Here is a 15,808-nt window from a genome sequence, read left to right on the forward strand (position 1 = left end):
GCTTTCAGAACTGAAATGCTGAAGTTCAATCTTTTCAAGGTTCTAAAAATCCTTTGGTGCTATCACACAATTGTCACACAAGTAGGCTTTGCAAAATAACATCTATTAGCCCCCAGCATGTTTTCAGATTATGTGTACACTCCTTAAGCACCTGCCATTAACTCCTGTTTGTATTAGAGATGTCTTTATTAGTAGGTTATATAGGGATTTAAGGGATCTAAAGAAACTCTTGTTTTTAACAATTGATTGTTTTTAACAATATTTTTTTCTCTTATAAGAATATAAATTTTATCAATATATCTTATAACATAAAGATTAGGAATTTTTTTGTGTGTTTCTAAATTACCTTGCCTGAAGAAACACAAATGATTGCACACTTACAGCATTTTGATGTGCAATAAAGCACCCTCTGTATCAGATGTTCAACAAATCTTTAAATTTGTAATAATGAAATTGAAATTTAAAACTATATTTTGCAATGCTTTTTAAATTTTATTTTGATTTTAATTATTTACATTTTTCTGTTGAAGCAGCTTTAACTGTCCATAACCTGGTGGTAGTCAGCTTAATGGTGCTTCTCAGACTTCATAAAAACAAACTCTTCCTTAATCTTGTAGTTTCTGCTTACAATAGGGCCATTAAGATATTTTACTATGAAGGAAGAAGGAAGAAGTAAGGATTCCAACACAGAGATGTAAGATAACCTGCTTTTCTTTTATTAGAGTGAACTAGTGATGCTCATTCTACTGATGAACAGTATTCAGAAACTGGAGGGTGGTAAATTCTTAAACACACATCCTGAATATGATAACAGAAATATATGGTCTGTTTGCATATGCTCCTGGTACGTGAGCATGCAATGTGGCTCTGCAGATCATTCAAAATGTAGTCTAGATATGAAGGTATGTTTTGAAGATTAATGCCAAATCTTTAGGAAGGGAATTTCTGTGCCAGATGCAGCAAAGTTCTGTTCGTGTGTCTGTCAAATCAAGACAGCCTTATGATGAGAGTGTGTAAGTGCTATAAAAGCACAGCAATGGAAAAAAAACCCACAATTATTATTTTTCACTCACAGTAGAAATGTTGTATTTTATTTCATTATTTTATTATTTCATTTCATAGGAAAGCGAATTTTGTTGTTGAAAATACTTGTAAGGGACACCTGAAGTGGAATGTATTGGAAAATTTGAAACCAGAAATGAGTATTAAAACTTGTGTAGGAGGTTGGACTTGCCAACATGCGTGCAATTGCAGAAGAATGTGCGTTTGCATATAATGGAACCATGAAAAGGGACTATGTTTTTTTCCTATGAATGTTGCAGCAGTGATCCAGAATATATACAACAGTGATAAAGCATCACTAAAATATTGTTTATCCTACACTGCCTAGCAAATTGTAACTCTGTTAACTTTTTTTTAAGCTATTTAATTTGTGTTAATTTTGAAAAAACTGGTGGCATTATTGCTGCACAGGTGTACTATATAAAATATCTTTAAGCTGTTAGAAAAGAGGCTCAACATTTAATTAGATATGTATTTTAATCTACTGCAGGAGAACATCCGCTGTATTTCACAGGAACGACAGCAGTTAACCCAACAGTTAAAAGATGAAACTCACCAGAAGGAACAGCTGGAGAAGATAAAGAATGAAATGGAAAATGAACGATGGCAACTGAACAAGACGGTTGAAAACTTACAGGAGGAGGTATGAGTTCACTCAAAAGAGGCTGCAGGGGTCTAAAAATTTAATAGGCAGAAGCAAATGAGCTGCCAAATTGCAAACATTAAAAAAAAAACGTAAAAATAAATGAAATGCAAACTTGTAGTTTCTTCCACTTAAAGACTATTAATACAAGCTCTCAGGGCTGGAAATGTAGTTGGAACACTGCTATCTCAGAACGCTTTTGTAAAATAGCTTTGTTAAAACAAAATCCTAGATTTGAGTTTAGTTCCACTTTACTGCAGACCAAAGCTCATCCTGGATCAGCTCTGTTTCAAAGACTGACAACTGATTTTCAAATTGCTTTTGCATTAGAGCCTTAGTTTGCCATCTGTGTGTAAACAATGCAATTTAATATTCATATACTGAAGCGTTACTACATTTCACTGTAAATGTTTGATAAATATTTGTTTGGGAACTCTGGCTTGAACACTGAAGCTTGAGACAAACATCTTTTAGTGGATTAATCATGACAGAACCTTTCATAGCGCTGTGTTAAGGAGAAAAAAATCTGTCCATTTTTCCCAGATGGCTGAAATAGTGGAGGCCTCAAGAACATCAACTGTGGAGCTTCAGAACCAGCTTGATGAATACAAGGAGAAAAATCGCAGAGAACTTGCAGATGTGCAGAGACAGTTGAAAGAAAAAAACCTTGAGGTAGAAAAATCACGCCTGACAACCATTAGAATGCAGGATGAGGTAATGTCTCATAACTTCAGTGATTGATTTTAACCTTTGACCTAGAATTATGTTCAGATAGTTTACCAATCAATGTATGTTGGCTACCACTCTTTGGTTTTCTTAATTCATCAGGAGAGACTGATCTCCATCAGTGTACTTCAGTGTTTCATTTTTCATTAGGATAATCAATGTAATACTGCAAGGGAAATGATTTCTTGGACAGATAGATAACTGCAGTGTTTCAGAAATGGATGTATCTCAGTGATATGACAAGGATTCCATTCATGACCTGCTGCTCTTTTAGTGTCTGCTGCTGAGTAAATTCAGAATGTAGAAATATTTTTGATTCGGGGAAAAAAAAAAGCACACAGCTATTTATAAAAAAACAAAGCAAAACAAAAAACCACAACCCAAGTCTGACTCTATTTTAAATGAACTGAATTACGTTCTTTTCTTCTTTTGTATGAGCCAAATTGCAGATTTAAATGACATAGGTGTATGGGGAACCAGCCACAGCCTTGAAGTTTTTAGCTTTAAGCATGTAGATTTTGCTACAAAATCAATCCAGTCTTTTAAAGATCTGCTTATACTTGTACCGTAATTGGAAAAGCTGTGAGAGTAAACTGGTTTCAAATTTCAGTTGTTTTTTTCCCCCCACGTACAGAGTATTTCAATAGTTTATTTTTTTTGTTTAAAAACTTCTCTTGTATTGCACTCTCCCCTTAACAAACTTGTTTGAAATGCAATTATGAAAAATACTTCTGGTGTTTCTTGTTACAACTACAGGACACAAGTACAAAGGAAAAAAGTCAGAACAAAATTAATCCTTCGTTGTTTGGCAAAAAGATAATCAAAACTCTAAGAGAACAAAATACTTCTGACTGATGAGTTGTAAGCAAAAGGAATTATAATAGTTTCACCTAAACAGCCTCTTGCTACTTTCACGTATCATAAAGGTTTTAGACAATTTCCTTGAGTACATGCTCTTTTTAGAGCAGAAAACTTTTCTCCTCAGCTCCTAACTGTAGAGCAAGTAACATGTGGATGTGTTAGCAATTGTGCCGTCAGTATTATGCTGTCATCATGGTGCTTCATAAAGAATCAAGTACATAATTATTTAAAAGCTGAGATACTGGCAGTCTAAAAGGAAAAGATCAGTACTGCAAAAAAGCCAAAGATATAAGCATTTACAAAATGGTAGAAACTTTGGCTTGCTACAGTTGGATAAAAATAAATACAAATACAGCTGTGTGTAATTATTATTGTAAAACCTTTAGTTTTAAGCATATCTTCAGATGTGATACTTTAATCCATGTTTATTTTCTTTGTGCCATCTTGTGGATAAATCAAAAATTACTGTGAAAAGCATGTAACTTGATGCAATTACATTTATGCTTCCAAAACTGTTGTGATTTTAGTCCTGCTTTTTAAATCATATGTCCTATGTAGGAAATGTTAAATAAAGTGTATTATCGTAATCTTTTTGTTTCAGATGCGTCTCCTGGAAGAAAACTTGAGGGACCACCAGAGAGCTCAAGATGAAGCAATAACAAAAACTCAGTTGTTAGAACAGACTGTGAAGGGTTTGGAGTATGAACTGGAGGCCAAAAACCACCTGAAAGATGACCGAGCAAGACAAATCAAATTAATGGAGGTAAAAGTTTATTAGAGTTTATTAAAATAATACTTTCATTTCATATGAATGTATGAAGGAACAAAATAACTTTGTTGTTGAAAATTTGTAAAATATTATTCATCAAGTATATGTGTTAGTTTTTTTCCAGAGACATTTTCCCTTTTCAAGCCCATTCTTTCAAACAGTTTGAGTCCTTGAAGTTTAAGGAGGAATGGCTGGGTAGCAATCCCAAAAAGGATGAAAGGATGTGAAAACAGTGTGCTGAAAATAGGTTTTTTTGCTTTTTTTTCTTTTGTTCCATTTAGGACAAATTATCTCACCTGGAACTTGAGCTTGATGAAGAAAAGAATAATTCGGATTTGTTGTCTGAGAGGATCAGTAGATGCAGAGAACAGGTATTCAGAGAACTTTATTTTGTTGAAGGTTTATAACCATGATTGAACATACGCCTCCAAATCACCACAGACTATTTTTTCCTGTTTTTATAACTGGTAAAAAAGAAACATAATTGAGTTACTAATTGCCCAGGATTATCTGCAAAAGTTATTTCATATCACAGACAGAGCTCAAACTTTCCTCATTTCTGTTCTTGTAAATATTCATTTTCTGTACGTTCCTAGAGAAGGTAGCCTTTTACCCACAAAATTTTTGGAATAGAGGCCAGTTAGAGATATCATTTAGAGCATTGTAAAATAGAAGGAAAAAAGTAAATTGATCCTCACAATTCTTGAAGTTTGAAACTTTAGAGCTTGAAAAAAATTATTTGGATTTCTAGTGAATGTAGGTATAAAATGTGACTAATATGTGGAATTCTGATCCATACCCTGGCAACACACACAGATGATTGTATGTTCTGTTAATCTCATATGCTGGTTTCAAAAGAAGTAACTGCAGTAATGAAGTAGGCCATCATAAGGGAATCCTGATTGCAAAGAAGGCAGAGCTTTGGAAGTTAATTAGTGAAGTTAGCTGAACTGAAGATGCTGGCCAGTTTCAGCAGAGAAGCAGCTTAGTTTGAGAAATGTTAGGTCAATAAATAAAGTACCCAAAAAGAGAGAGGAAAGGATTTATTAACATAGTTACATCTCATGGGGTAGAAAACTTAAAGATACTGTAAGATTTGCCAAGGTAACTTCAAACAAATGACAAAAAGGTTCTTGACTGTCTAAAAAGTAGTTGTGACAATTGTATGTTTAACTATAAATCAATATAAAAAGTAATCCAGATATGCTCCCTGAGATTAATGAGTATTTTGCCTGTGTGTTTATTAAGGTCAGTGGGTGGGGGGAGGTGGAATGAGCTGACAGAAATGCGGCCATTGAGCAGGATATCACCAAGTCTAAGAAGATTTAGAAGTTCATTATTCTGAAAAAAAGACCTTAATAATAACATTTGAGATTTCTGAATGATATAACATGAAATTATAGGTCCTATAACAAAGATCTGAATAAATGAGAAAAACAGAGAGTACTTCCTGAGGACTGAAAAAGTAACTAGAGCATCCGCAAGTCCAGTAGTCAGTAGTATGCAAGTTTTTGTGTAGTTCACAGGAAGGAATTTGTTCTTGTGGTTGTCTTAGAGTGTGAAGGTATAGAAAAATGTTCTCTGCCTTAGTTTTACGTTCTGAAAAATATGGAACTGATTCATGATTCATTACAGCTTGTCTACTAGTATAGTTTTATGTTAAGCATCAAATCTCATTAGCAATTTCCTAGAAGTCTGGGAAACAGTTTACCCTGAGATATACAACTCATGATTTTCTGCTCTAATTTCTTTCTCTATGAAACAGATTTGCTGACATTCTTTAGAATAGCTTTAATTTCAGAGGGAAAATAAAAAATAAAATCATTTGTCTTAGTTTCAATTGGGATTAAATTGTTTTCTTCAGAGTGTCTGGTATGATACAATGTTTTGGTTCTAGGAGAAAAACAATGTTGATAGCACATGAATGTTTATAGTTGCTGCTAAGCAGTTTGGTACAAAACTGAGGCCATTCTCTGTGAAGGGCCCAAGGAGATGGGAGGGAACAGAATTAGGACTGTCTTAAACTGGCCAAAAGGATGTGCCATGCTACATGACATCATGCAGAACGAGTTTTGAAGGGGATGGGTGTTTGTCTTTCTCTCTTCCACTGCTCAGGGGGCCAGCTGAACATTGGTTGGGAGGGGTGGTGAGCAATTGCTTGTGTGTCACTTGTTATATACATTTATATATATGTCTTTGTCATAATTATTATCCTTTTCCTTTATCTTAGTAAATTGTTTTATCTCAACTTACAACTTCTACTGATTTTTTTTTTTTTTTTTTTTTTCTTCTCTCCCCCATCCCACTCGGAAGGTGGGAGGAGTGAGTGGCTGTGTGGTGCTTAGCCCTGTGCTAGGTGAAACCACAGCATGATTTTAAATAAATGTGCTAGAGTTTGGCTTCCAATCCATGCATCCTCAAAACATCAAGGCTCCAGTACTACTACTTGGGACTCAAGTTACTGGGATTCTGTTTGATTGTGGTATAGTCTTTTGCTGTTACTTTATTGATGTTCCACAGACGCTCAATGAGTGAGGGAGTGAAACAGAATTTAAAGGACCCATAATAATCTGAGGTCATGCTATTGTTAAAGTAGGAAGCCTTTAGTGCTGGAGTCTATGCCTGTGTTATAAGCCTGGATTAAAAACAAATTTACTGGTAGCTGCACAAGTGAGTACTATAGTAACTTAATATGCTAGCTAAATAGAAACCTAAAATATAGATGGGTGACAAGAAAAGAAAAAAAAAAAAAAAGTTACATAAACAACAGCAACACAGTTTATTTTGAGGTCTGAATTTTCTCATTTCATGCATGAGTTACAGAATTTGCTTCGTTTTGTTTTTGTGCTAGAATGACTAAGTGGTCAAATTACTAAAGGGTATTTCAGGATCCGCTAAGCGTTTATAATGACATGAGAAATGATAATGGACTTGTTTTGGTAATATCTGTGTTTCTGTAATTTTTTGTTATTATTTTAGATGTGTTATTTTAATATATTGATATAGAAGTATAATATTCAAATTACTAGTGAAACATTGAAATTACTACTTGTATTTTACATGAATTACACACATTTTATATTTGATAATCATTGGCAAGACTCATGGTTCACATTTCATTTACTGTGAAATGTTATTCCCTTTTTAACTGAAATATCCTTTTCAATCTGTTAATGGTAGCATGAGACATTCTCATCTTTCCTAACTCGTTCTCAAGAAATACTGTGACAATACGGAAATTTTCAATTTTTGCTGGCTTTCTATCTAAAAAAATTCTGTGCTTCACTTAGTAAAATTCATCTACTCTGAGTTCATCATACTGTCTTTCTGCTTTCCCACCTAACCTGAAACACAAAGAATCTCATTGTTCAGCTCTGCTCTGTTTTAATGTACATGGGTAGGAAAGCGCTTGTGAGAAAGAAGTGGTTTCCACCTCTGAAAATGAGTTTTACTAAAAATTCTCTGCAGTGAATGACAGTCACTTTGCACACTTCTGCATAGATTTAGCTTGAAGGTGAACTTTGGAATAACTTTATTCCTCTATAGTGATACTTGTGATTCACTAATTCCTATTTCCTGCTCCAATAGACTTGCTCAATTATCCCCAAAAGAGACAGAGAAGTCCTTAGCTTTGTTTATTTTTCAATAAAGGGAGAGTCCATGGAGGCAGCTCCCCTGTAGTGGCTCTCACAGTATCAGGGGCAGAGCACCCTTTTATCTTAACTTCAGCAGCACACTGTCCTTCCTCCTTTCTTCACTGGCTGAAGTACTCAGAGATTGCAGACTTTCTTGTCCACCTAATATATGTTCTCCTTTGTGTGCGACTTCTATCATATGTAGCATGTACAATTAACCCCAACTTTATGCTGCCCAGGGGAGAGAAGTTAATATCAATTACTCTATTAAGCCTGCTCAGCAAGTCTGAAGTTCGTCAGTTCATGTTGTCAGTCTACCTTTGTAGCTTCTTCGGGTCTCAACTGGTTTTCTTTCTGATAAATCTTATTTAGTGAGAGTTTCAATTGGTTTCTCTTTCCGATAAGCCTTATTTGGTGAGAGTGCAGTTATTCAAGTGGAGAAGAATTTGCAAGCCTTTACAAAATCTGCAAGGATGTTGAACACCTGGTTTGCAAGCCCCCTTTCTCTCACTAGAATATAAAAAGACAGCAAGAGGCAGAGACAAAAAGAGGCAGTAAAAGTTCTTATCCTTGTAAAAGTTCTTAATTGCACAACTATTTTTATCTTTAATATAGCCATTATGTTTTGAAAAGATCATAACAGCAGAAACATAATCTTGATCCTCTGTAGCATTTTCATAATCTTTGTAGAAGTTGGTGTTGACTTGATCATTGGACCTTTTCATTACTAATGAAAGCATTGGATCCAGGTTGAATGGGGCTCTGAGCAACCTGGTCTAGAGGAGGTGTCCCCTGCGTATAGCAGGAGGGTTGAAACTAGGTGATCTTAAAGGTCCAACCCAAACCATTCTATGATTCTTTCTTTGCTGCTGATCTGTGTTGTTTCTTCTACACAACCTAGAGCTTATTATCACCTCATTATCATATAATTTTCTTCTTTAATTATGCCTTTCTTAATTTGATCCATAAAGTAATCTTTGTTCCAAATTCCTTAATTCTCAACTATCTTGTACAAATGGGGTTGCTACTCTGTACATATGTTGCTTCATCTTGTTCTTGTTCTCTGAGCAGTGGTATTGCCTTGGGTAAAGTATGCGTTAATATTTATTTCTATATTGTATGCTCAGACTTGTTTCTGGTTGATTTTTTGTTGATATAAGAATGGAGGATGATTTAATACCTAAATTTTGTAATAGGTTCTTAGAATTGCTTTTTATTTTAGTTTCGTGTGTGTTTTCCTCGAATCATAGAATCTTAAAACAGTTCACGTTGGAAGGGACCCTTATTGATCATCTAGTCCAGCCCTACTGCTATGCTCAATTAACTCCTATGAGAATTTTTTATCTCAGAGGTTTTCATGTTTTTGTTTGTTTCTTTGCATACATACCACTCTAATTACCAAAGAACCCATGGGAAAGTGGACAGACAAAACCAACAAACAAATAAAAACTAGCCCATATCCAGAGCTTGTGCTGAAACTGCTAAATCACTGTAAAGCTGAAATACCAATTACTCCTTAGCTGTCACTGGCATAGGTTAGGACTGTCAGTCACAGTTTCCCAAAAATCAGAATTCTTTTAAGTTTATTCATTACATTTGAAAAGTGTAGAATTCAAATTCTCTGTCTAAATAGCTCAAAATTTGAGGATGTCTCCAACTTCTAAGATTATTAAAGAAGGATGGATCATACCCTGTTAGATATTTTAATTGATAAGGTACTAGTGAGAGCACTCAGCTGCCTTTTGAGTTTGAAGGGAGCAAGAATAAGGGTGCATCTTAATAAGTGATGTTTTTGTCCACAAACAGGTGAAATGAAATGCCTCTTGCAGTTTTGTTTTTTTGTAAGCATATTTGAAAAACACTTGAGATAACCTCTTCAATGTTTCTGTCCTGTGAAAATGCAAATGTGAGTCAGCTGACTTAAGTGTTTTTTTTCCAGGAAGTTTTTATTGCAATTTTAAAATAAATACAGAAAGATAAAGTTTTGTTGATGTATCTTTCACTTCCTTATAACAAAGCATTCCAAATGGGTAGCTAGCTGATACCAGGAGTGGAAAAGGCAAACAAATGAAAATGTGGAAACAAAGGTTGCTTTTCTCTTATGAAAAATCAAAGGGTTTTTCTTGCTTTTATAGCTTGTTGTTGTTGTTAAGCATCTTTTATATATTTGAGAACTATGTTTATACACTAGGTTTATTTTGTTTGCATATGTATACACGCGTGTATGTGCTAAAATACATATAGACACGTGCCTGTATACACATGTATGTATGCGCATGTACCTCACATATGTATATACGTGTACACTTACACATGGAAAAATCAGTAATGTTTATATGGAAAAAAGGTCTAATGTGAGTGATTACTTTGAAGTGTGTGTGTATATGCATATACAAAAAATAGAACCACTAATGTAAAAGACAACTGCACCTATTCATTAAAACTTTGAGAACACGTTTGTGCTCTCTCCCAGAAGTGAAAAGCTGGATTGTATTGACATAACTCATAGAGGCTGAGGCTCATTTGAAATCCTTCAAACTAAAGGGGCTTATGTCATCTGAAGGTTACTTGGTCCAGTAGTTGCCACCTTAAAGATATTTCCATACAGCACAGGAGAGAAAAGATTTAAGTAATCTCTCATTAAATAACTTTGGTAATTTTTAATTAGTGTATTTAAAGAAAAAAAGCAGCCAGTGTTTGAAAGCTTCTGTGCAACAAGCAAAGCTTTAAGGAAATTAATCAGCAGAGCACGGCCATTTGCTAACATTTGTAGTCCAGTAACTGGTATGACCTTAGTTTTCAGGAATACATCCTACTGTTCTGAAAAGATTCTGTGACATAACATATGCAACTGCATGCATTACCATCACTGTTCGTATTCATCTATTGCTTTGAAAGCTGTAGAAACAAACGACTTTTTTAAAACATGATTAACTGAAAATACAGCTTTTAATATTGTAGTGTGGTTTAAAAAAAAAAAAAAAAAAAGCCTAGGTAGTGTTTTGTGTACTCTGTTTGTTTAATTTCACATTTTCAGTGTTGCTGTGCTTTTTTTTTTTTTAGCGCAAGAATTTGAAATAGCTTTGACAGACATCTAGTGGAATAAATCTGAAACTTAGAGCTGTACAGCTGATAGTGTGTTTCTGCAAGTTAATACATAACTGTTGTAAAGCAGGATAGAAAACTAGAAGCTTCAATAACAGCTGTCAGAGAGTTCAGAGTTTCTCTCTGATCCTCAGAATATTTTTTTCAGTCAAGTAGTAAGATAAAGCAAACAAGTGTATTCTTATGTTGCTTCTATATGGAGCAGTTAGTTTTTCAGCATTTTACATATGGAGAATACAGTTTCCTTGTGGTTATTGAATGTGCAACTGAAATTTTAAAAGAAATTTTTACAGAAGTGCTTTTTAAAACAAACAAAAGTTAACCTCCAGATCCAGAAGTCACTGCCCTCCTGCTGTATGTAAGACATAAAATTGACCATTTTCATGGAGGGAAAGATGTCCACATGCAGTATACATCAAGACTTGTTGAAAAAGATCTTTTATTTTTGCCACAAGTATAAAAAACTGTAGCAGTCTTTAGGGTTTCTCTGTAGATGCCATTTTTATGTGCTTTAGTAAGGTCAAACTTTAAAGTAAACTATCCAGCAGCTTAAAGGTAGGGTGCTTGTCAGATTTAGGTATGAGGAAAACGATAGAAGGTGTTTGAAGACTGATGTGACACTCTGGAATTCAGCTATTTATCACATGACATATCTCTAGTGTGATATTTTAAGAGCTTAATGCCCTGCTACAGAATAAATATATGTATCTATCTCGAAAGAGAACATTTTGTACGAGATTGTAATTGTAAACTTCATTTGAAATTAGGCATATGTCTTGAGTTCTAAGAGAGCACATTTTTTCTCATTTTGTAGAAGTACGTACTTTATTTATGCACATGTATATATGTATATACACATGTATATGTATCTAGGCACACAATATCATACAGACATATAAATCAAATTTTTAATTAAAATTTCTGTCTTTCTTCAATAGATTGAACAAATGAGAACAGAACTACTTCAGGAAAGAGCTACAAAGCAAGATTTGGAATGTGACAAGATTTCTCTGGAAAGACAGGTAAATGCAGCTATCATATGATTGTATTAACGCGATAATAGTCCAGGTGACTCTTTATTAGGAAATTCTAGTAAGTCTTTAAGGAATTCAGTATTCAGTAGCTACCTCTATCCCACCAGAATGCACTGCTGGAAGTTTGTGTTACTAAAAACAGATTATGAACTATGAGCATCTTAATATTGATACTCAGAAGAAAATACTATGATATTATAATATACTGTAATTCTTATATTATAATCAAGTAAATCCTTTGACTGCTTTTGGAGGAGCTTTCCTTCAAAGTCTTCAACTGTACTAAAGGAACACTGTTGATCTTGATCACTGTTTTAAGCAATTACAACTGTGAGTGCTTTTAAAGATACTCTTAAAGGTATCTTTTTAAAGGTACTCTTAAAGACAAGAGCTAACAAGTGAAAAAGTAACATCTTCAAGAAAAGATACAGATTTGACAAGAAACTTCTGCTCTTTGTCTGGGAGGGAATACAGTTCATATGTTTCAATGGCTGTGACAGAAAGTATATTAACATTATTTTCTAGCTTTTAGCAGTGTGTTTAGTCTGCAGCTCAGCAGTCTTCAGAAGGAAGATACTCATAGCCCCTGCTGAAATAGAGAGGAAAGATATCTTCACAGTCTTACAGACAGTCTCAAGAACAGAATACAGACTGTAATGGGGATTTAGAGAATATGTTTATATGAGATGCCAAACCTGGTGGTTTTAGTTCTGTGAAAGTTAATGCTTTTTTGATTAATTGTATGAGAAGAAAGAATGCCACCTAGTGGTATACTTCATGTATCCAATTTATATTGTCTTAAGGTTGTTTTTGTTAATATGGGCATGTAAATCATGTGTGTCCAAATACAGAACAAGGACTTAAGGAGTCGAATCCTTCACCTGGAAGGTTCTTATCGATCAAGTAAAGAAGGACTTGTTGCTCAAATGGAAGCAAGGATCACGGAGCTAGAAGAACGACTTGAAAATGAAGAGAGGTAAAGCTAGTTATGCTAAGATTAAAACAGATGTGTTTATATATGTCCTCTTGCTTATATTGAATATCTAATATAACAACTTGGTTTTTTATTATTTTCTTTCACAAGCACTGATTAAAGTACTTGCTGTTATATGTAAGTGTTGCAGGTTTGATTTTGAAAAAAATCATATAGGAAATTGCCTTATGTGTTTAAAAACTGAGCACAATGCTAACATAGTTACATATGTCATTATTTTAGCAATGTCTAATATCAGTAACAGGCTTAGAAATACTAGCTGTAGTTGAACATTGCAGTTTTCATGTTCTCTTCATTGTTTAAGCTTGAAGGAAACTTTATATAAATATAAAAAAAGCAGTTACAAGTATTTATTTAACTCTAAAATATTGCTATGGAATTCCCTTTCTTACAGGCTTGTCCTATGTTTGTTTTTCCAGGGATAGGGCTAATTTCCAACTAAGTAACCGCAGACTTGAGAGAAAAGTGAAGGAGTTAATGTTGCAAGTAGATGATGAACATCTCTCATTGACTGACCAGAAGGATCAGGTAGAGGAAAAAACTAATGTACTAGTAGTATTATTATCAAATATTTACATGAATCATCACATGTATGAAACATTTCTAAGGAATGTAAGTAGGTACTAATTACTTGGTTCTTCATGAAGTCCCATTTAATGAGATTTGCCGTTCCCATTGTCATCATGTTCCTTTCTTTGATAGTAAATTAGTATCAGTTTGTAAACTTAAGAAAATGAAACACTTGTAGCAGCAATGCTGTGATTACAAAATAAAGCAAATAGTAGTCAGAATATGATCTATATATGATATAATACACCAAGAATAGCATATTCTATCTTGTAAAATTTTATTTGAAGAAGCTACTTATTGTTAAGGCAAGTGTTAAGCATATATTGATATTCTCATAGCAATGTATTCTGTGCCATTTTTGTGGTCTTCATTGATTCCTTGCTTAAAACATGTTTTATTTCAGTATGTGGGTCAATTAGTTAATACTGTGCCTAAAGAGTAAACAGTGACTTTAAAAATTCAGATGTCTATCATAGGAACAAATTCTTTTGGGTTAAGCAAAAAAAACCAAATGTGTTTTATAGTATCTGTCAGGTAAAGTTGCTTAGCATCATGCTGTCTTACTCTATCAAAGGTATGTTGTTTGTTTTCCTTAAAAAAATTATCTTTTGTCAAAGTTTAATGCTAGCTTTTGAATATTTGTGAAGCATAGTATTACAGTGTCATTACGCTGGCAAAGTTGTGTCTTTATTCTCCCTCTCATAGATGCTGGAAGAATAAAGTTCCTTTATTAAAATAGTCCTCTAATCAGCTGACATGTAAATATTTCAGTTGAGTTTGCGTTTGAAAGCAATGAAGCGTCAAGTTGAAGAAGCAGAGGAAGAAATAGACAGACTGGAAAGTGCTAAAAAGAAACTTCAGAGAGACCTAGAAGAGCAACTAGATATGAATGAACAATTGCAAGGACAGCTTAATGCTGCAAAAAAGGAATTGAGGTAGGATAATGTGTCAGACCTTACAATTATGTGTCACTTGCCACTCAGTGTTGATTACTTGCTCTGTTAGTCCCTCAGTTGGAGGCTTCCTGTAATAAACCTGAAGTTTTGTCATAAGTATTTGAGAGGCAGAGCTGTGAAACTCTTCATCGTTTTTTTCCTCTTTAGATTTTCTTCATCATTTTCTTCAATGCTCTAGGTGCCCAAGTCTATTTTCTATCTAGTGAATAATCACTGAAGCAGGGGATGAAAAATGAAAAGGAGTAGTAGAGCTTGGCACACATGTAATTTGTAGTGATTAAATTTTCTATTTTTCTAAATTTTTTTATGACTGTAACAGCTATCCTGTGTTTAGTTTTCCTCCAACATCACTGAATATTTCAGTGTCAAAGTCCTCATTCTCTTGCATGTTTCTTTTATGTAAGCTGTAGTCTATGATAAACTTCTACTATAAGAGCATGGATATCTGACATTCTTAAAAAGTGCAAATGCTATTTATATTACAAGCTTTGCAAAAATATTCTGTATACTAATGTGCAGTGTTAATCATACAAGTGTGTGTGTTTTTGTTTCAGTAGACGAAAGAAGTCACCAAGTAAAGTGCTGACTGATTTTGATGATGATGATGACGATGACGAGTTCAGCACGGATGGCGATAGTCTCTGTGAAGCACCTTCAGGAAATAACTTTTCAAAAGATAGTGACACAATAATGTAAAATAAGTATTGGCTCTGTGTTTCCTTGAAAGTACTGGAAGAGTAACTTAAACTATCAAAAACCTGGATATTTTAGAAGCCAAATACCATAAAGGGATGTAAGATCTGGGAATTTGATGTTTCCATCCATACTGTGCCATTTTCTTATTTAGATATCTTCTGTTTATTATAGAAAAGAGAACTGTGCTGTAAAACACCTATAAAACATGGTTATATATAACTGCTACTGAAAACACAGGGATAACATTTCGCCTTGGAATTGTGATTTTGTTAAAAATTCTGTTTAAGTAAAGAGCCATTTGAAAGTAATTCAAGTTCAGTTTGTAGTTAATAAAGCTTTTTCACTAAAATTAAGGAAGACACAGATGATTATTTAATAATTGTAAGTACAGATGAATGATATATAGATTGTAAATATTTTAAAAATCTGATCTTTTATTGACTACTTTAGTACTATTTTGTAAAGTTTTAAGTATTATAAAAATCAGTTTCATATGTAGAATATCTAAATTTATAGTAAATATTATACTTGGGTTTTAACTGAAATAAAATACTTTTTTTGCATTACAGAGCAGATTCACACTTCCTGAGCCAGAAAGTACATTCCGATTTTGAAAACAGTTCCAAGTTTTATTATATGTTGTTTAAGATGAAATGTAAATACTGCCTGTTGACTTTAAAGGGACCATCACATCTGCATGATGAGTGAGGCTTGCCCACAACTTTCTTGCAAATTTTGGTTGGGAAGCTTTGTCTTT

The 15,808-nt window shown here is 33.9% G+C and overlaps 1 protein-coding gene across 1 annotated transcript in view; it reads left to right on the forward strand.

The window, feature by feature from the left end:
• CGNL1 (cingulin like 1) overlaps window positions 1–15,242 on the forward strand; it is a gene marked incomplete at its 5' end in the record, with an annotated part of 39,436 nt that extends 24,194 nt beyond the window's left edge. The window contains 9 exons of the mRNA XM_079541028.1: window positions 1,553–1,705; window positions 2,249–2,419; window positions 3,894–4,055; window positions 4,343–4,432; window positions 11,740–11,823; window positions 12,687–12,811; window positions 13,249–13,357; window positions 14,171–14,334; window positions 14,910–15,242. Coding sequence (XP_079397154.1) covers window positions 1,553–1,705; window positions 2,249–2,419; window positions 3,894–4,055; window positions 4,343–4,432; window positions 11,740–11,823; window positions 12,687–12,811; window positions 13,249–13,357; window positions 14,171–14,334; window positions 14,910–15,051 — 1,200 coding nt within the window. The 3' untranslated portion in view covers window positions 15,052–15,242. The remainder of the gene's footprint in view (window positions 1–1,552; window positions 1,706–2,248; window positions 2,420–3,893; window positions 4,056–4,342; window positions 4,433–11,739; window positions 11,824–12,686; window positions 12,812–13,248; window positions 13,358–14,170; window positions 14,335–14,909) is intronic.
• Window positions 15,243–15,808: the final 566 nt, after the last annotated feature.

This window comes from Tetrao urogallus (assembly GCF_951394365.1).
Source record: "Tetrao urogallus genome assembly, chromosome: 11".
NCBI lineage: Eukaryota > Metazoa > Chordata > Aves > Galliformes > Phasianidae > Tetrao > Tetrao urogallus.